This window comes from Gastrolobium bilobum, unplaced genomic scaffold, assembly GCF_033153095.1.
Source record: "Gastrolobium bilobum isolate Gb01-03AN ecotype WA unplaced genomic scaffold, APGP_CSIRO_Gbil_v1 utg1240, whole genome shotgun sequence".
Taxonomy (NCBI): Eukaryota; Viridiplantae; Streptophyta; class Magnoliopsida; order Fabales; family Fabaceae; genus Gastrolobium; species Gastrolobium bilobum.
In genome coordinates, this window is record NW_026898998.1 from 380,481 (window position 1) to 384,832 (window position 4,352).

At 33.8% G+C, this 4,352-nt stretch overlaps 1 protein-coding gene across 1 annotated transcript; it reads left to right on the top strand.

Moving 5' to 3' along the window:
• The first annotated feature begins 420 nt into the window (after nucleotides 1-420).
• LOC133286137 (transcription factor MYB62-like) lies at nucleotides 421-1,520 on the top strand. The gene is made up of 3 exons (XM_061483493.1): nucleotides 421-577; nucleotides 667-796; nucleotides 893-1,520. The coding sequence occupies exons 1-3, from the start codon at nucleotides 427-429 to the stop codon at nucleotides 1,518-1,520; spliced, it is 909 nt and encodes a 302-aa protein (XP_061339477.1). The 5' UTR covers nucleotides 421-426.
• The last annotated feature ends 2,832 nt before the right edge of the window (nucleotides 1,521-4,352 follow it).

Consider the following 4,352-nt stretch of genomic DNA (forward strand, 5'->3'; position numbering starts at 1 on the left):
TCAATTTCTATGAGAAGCACTTTGGGGCCAGTGATTTTTTTCGTTCCAAGTCACGAAGGGATTAGTCTCGTCCTACTAAATAAGGACAATCTGAATTTATTTAAAAAGAAAAAGAAATAATATAGGTGGGACTACTTTGAAATGAAAAGGGTATAATATAATGTCACTTTGGTTATCCTAGGAGCTAACATATAGCTTGTGGTGCCCTAGTCTACCAAACCCATTTGACAAAATTCTGTGGGGAGTTATATAAATAAAGGCATGGGACATGTAATAGACACACTCACTAGAACTCATTTCTAAATTGCTACTCGTGATAGCTTAAGCCCACCTTCACTTTCTATGTTCTTGCACCCACCACGCAATAGCACCTAGCTTATATTTCATTCTTTTTCTGTCCTGAAGAACCCCATAAGAACACTAACTATGTCCACAAATACAAAGAGAGATTTGGGTTCTAATGAAGAAGAAAGTGAGCTGAGAAGAGGTCCTTGGACTCTAGAAGAAGACAGCCTACTCATACACTATATTGCTCGTCATGGAGAAGGTCGTTGGAATATGTTAGCTAAAAGTGCAGGTATAGATTCTTTGTACTCTTAAGGTTAGAGGAATATGTTCATTTTCACTGTTTTCCATTTTATTTTAATAATAGTTCCAAATTTTCAGGATTGAAGAGGACTGGAAAAAGCTGTAGACTCAGATGGCTGAATTATTTGAAACCAGACATTAAGAGAGGAAACCTTACTCCACAAGAACAGCTGTTGATCCTTGAACTCCATTCCAAGTGGGGTAACAGGTAATGATCTATCCTGAAAATGAGTATATGTACTCAGAATTAGCCTTGTTGAACCACAATGAGTTTAACATACTTTTGTTGTTCATTTGGGGATAGGTGGTCAAAAATTGCTCAGCATCTTCCTGGAAGAACAGACAATGAAATTAAAAACTACTGGAGAACAAGGGTACAGAAACAGGCACGCCAACTTAACATTGAGTCTGGTAGCAAGAGATTCATTGATGCTGTCAAGTGTTTTTGGATGCCAAGATTGCTTCAAAAGATGGAACAGGACACTTATCCCAGCTCTTGCTCTTCCATGACAAACATAAATTTTGGGAATTCTGCAGAAGCTTCAAGCAGTTCAACAAAAACCAGCTCCAATATTCCTTCTCTGTCTCCATCATCTCCTCCACAGAGGGAATTTATAGATGCTGCAAATCATTTCAGCACTATGTCAAGTCCTAGCAATCCTTTCTCGGACTCCTTCCAATTTTCACAGTTACTTGAAATTTCAGAACCACCTAAAAGTACTCCCAATGTGTTTGAGAACAATGTTTACAGCTACCCAATCCAGGATAGCTACTATGCTGATACCAATAACTATGGCATGGAAGGTCTAAATCTGGATCCAATGTCAATAATGGAAACTTATGACATTCCACAGTTCGATTTTCAGACTGCGGGGAGTGGCTGGATGTTGGACAACATGGGTGATACTTTATGGAACATGGATGCTATGTGATAGTATAGACAAAAGAAGGGCATGCATCTCAATTTCTTTTTATTATGGGATGGTCTACCAGAGAAAAAAAATATTAAAGATTCTTATGCTATATTGATTCTTAGTGACTAAACAGTTTCATTGATAGAGATTAGTACAAGTACCAAGTGTAAGGTCATATGTTATGAGTCGTCTTAAAATAGCGTATTTAAATATAAGTGCAGAAGAGGATATTAAATGGTCCCCAGGTTCAGATTTATTATAGATGGAAAAGCTGTAATTTGACTAAGACAATGTATCTTGGTTGTTATGAGTGCAATTTCGATTTGATGCTTTTTTTTTTCTTCTGGATATCTATTTCATGTTGTTTGAGTTCCCAATTGAAAACTATTATCAAAGAAATGATGTTAGAAGTGACAATAAATATTAGTAGAGTCACATCTTGTGATGAGGTGACACTTGCAAAATATACCAAGACAGTGAAGAATGCTACTCGTCTTCATATTTCCATGTACAGCCTCTTGCAATAAGCAGTGGTTAACTCATAAAACTGATGAATACCCACCCTATCTGTCCAAGCTGACGGCTCATTTGTCTTCTTGTTGAAATCATTGGGAGAGGATATTTTTTCAAGATTGAATGAGAAATCTATTTAATCTTGGGACTATTTTTCAGTGATGGCATATTTCTCACAGCTTGTCAATGAAAAAATTGTCTAAGGAATCTTCTTGATTATATGTTATTCGCGCATTCACATGAGTGATTGCTATAGATTCAGAAAATTCCTTCAATGAAAGAACCAGTTTTTCTTGGTGAACACATGAAGCACAGTTCATCACCAATTAGCTAGAACAGAATACTCTGATGAAGGTTTCACGAACTACTTTAAAGACGAATAAAAAATTGTCCCAAGCATGTGGGCAAAGGTGATTCTGCTTTGGGAGCTAATATTAGAATCAAATTTCAACCAAATTTTTAAGAATTTGAGGCAGAAATACAGGAAGATATAAATCGTTAGTTTCAGCTAGATGAATAAATGAAAAAAATTGGTTGGAATGATGGCAAAGTGGGGTGGGGGAATTTTTTTTATCATGTTTGGTACAAAGAAACAGAAAAAAAAAATTATAGCAAAATAATTTTCCCATCCTGTTTTGAACTACAGACGTTTGATTGAGAATACATATTTTTTTACTAAGAAAATACAATTACTAAAAATTTGGTGAAAAAATGAGTTTGATAGAAAAATACAAAAAAAATTGTTTGGTTGACCGAAATTTTACTGAAAAAATTGGATTAAATTTACTGAGTCTATGTTTGGTGAAACTAAAAAATTGATGAAAAAATAACTTTAAATTATGAAATAACCCTTATATTTGAATCACAAACTCTATTGCCTAATAAAATAGAGGGTATTTTTGTCAGTGTTGTGGTCCTCTTTTTTCCATTAGCCTAGACAACTTCAAATACCACCTTGCAAGAGGTATTATAAAATAGTATTCTTGGACCAATTTCTCACACAAATGTAAATGGCTGGACAAAAATGTTTCCTAACAAAAATTTTCAAATACTTCTATCAAACAAGTACATCCAAAAAGTCCAACATGAGATGCATGACCAAGGTAGTCAAAATTGAAATTTTACCTAAAATCAGAAAGGGAATAAAAAATCGTAAATCGTAAAATCGTAATACAAATCGTAGATTTTACCTGCACTCTAAAATTAAATTTTTATATACATATGCTTATGTATTAAAAAAAATTAAGAAAAATAAACTACATGCCATCATCCTTATACATTTGCATACAATTGTCACACTCTAAGGGTCTAAGCTAATAATTCATTCAAGTTATTATCATCGAAGACATTCTGTTCCACATGATCTTTAACTACATCATTCAAAATTGTCTTCGTCTAAACTTTCATCATGAGATAAAGTTCTTTCATTTTCCACAATCCATTCTTCTTCGGATGAAACATCAACAATGTTATATTCAACAGTTTTTCTAACTTGCTTAACATCATTCCAATAGTTAAAATCGAGATTTAAATATTAAAATCGGGACTTAAGTACATGTCTAAATCGGAATTTTATATTGGAAACGATTTTAAGTGAAATTTAAATCGTTTTAACAAAAATAAATCATTAAAATCAAAATTTTAAGATTTAAATTCAGATTTTAACTACCATGTGCATCACTCCGAACCAAATGGCTTGTACATACTCCTAAAAAAGAATTTCACTCAGCCCATGGTATTTTTTTTTCCCCATGAACTAATAATCTCATTTTAAGGTTTTGAGACAAGAATGCCCTCTTGGGCTGGTGACAAATTATCACCGGCAACCCCCGCCACCGTACAACACATTCTCAAGACAAGGTTCTCCATTCTCAGCGGCAAGCGGTTTCGAGAATCGTTACCCATTGTCTGGAAAATCAAGAGAAAGGCTTAACCCAACAGAAGGCTTTTGATCCAGTGAGAGAGAAGAAGCGTGAGCTGAAGGAGAAGGCTTCGCTTGAATCTGCGGACATGCTACCGCGTTTGATCCAGTTCTTAAAGCATGAGTGGCTTATTATTAGTTATTAATGATGGGTAGAAGAAAAAGGGTACAAAAATAAAGAAATATAAAATACTGAAACATTTATTTATGTATGAATTAACCCAACTTTGGTAATTTCGATTGATGGGTAATTTAGTAATTTCAATTTAGATTTTCGTTAATATTTTACAATCAATCAAATAGCATCAGTAAAATTAATTTAATTTTTTAGCAAAATTTTAGTCTACCAAACACATTTTCGTTATCTCGGAAAAAATAATTTCTCATCATATTTTCAAAAATCTTTTTTTCTCGAT

Excerpts from the sequence above, each read along its gene's own strand:
- LOC133286137 (XM_061483493.1), top strand. The coding sequence starts at position 427 with ATGTCCACAAATACAAAGAGAGATTTGGGTTCTAATGAAGAAGAAAGT. Across the intron at positions 578-666 it reads TATGTTAGCTAAAAGTGCAG|GATTGAAGAGGACTGGAAAA; the intron begins GTATAGATTCTT and ends CCAAATTTTCAG. Across the intron at positions 797-892 it reads CATTCCAAGTGGGGTAACAG|GTGGTCAAAAATTGCTCAGC; the intron begins GTAATGATCTAT and ends ATTTGGGGATAG.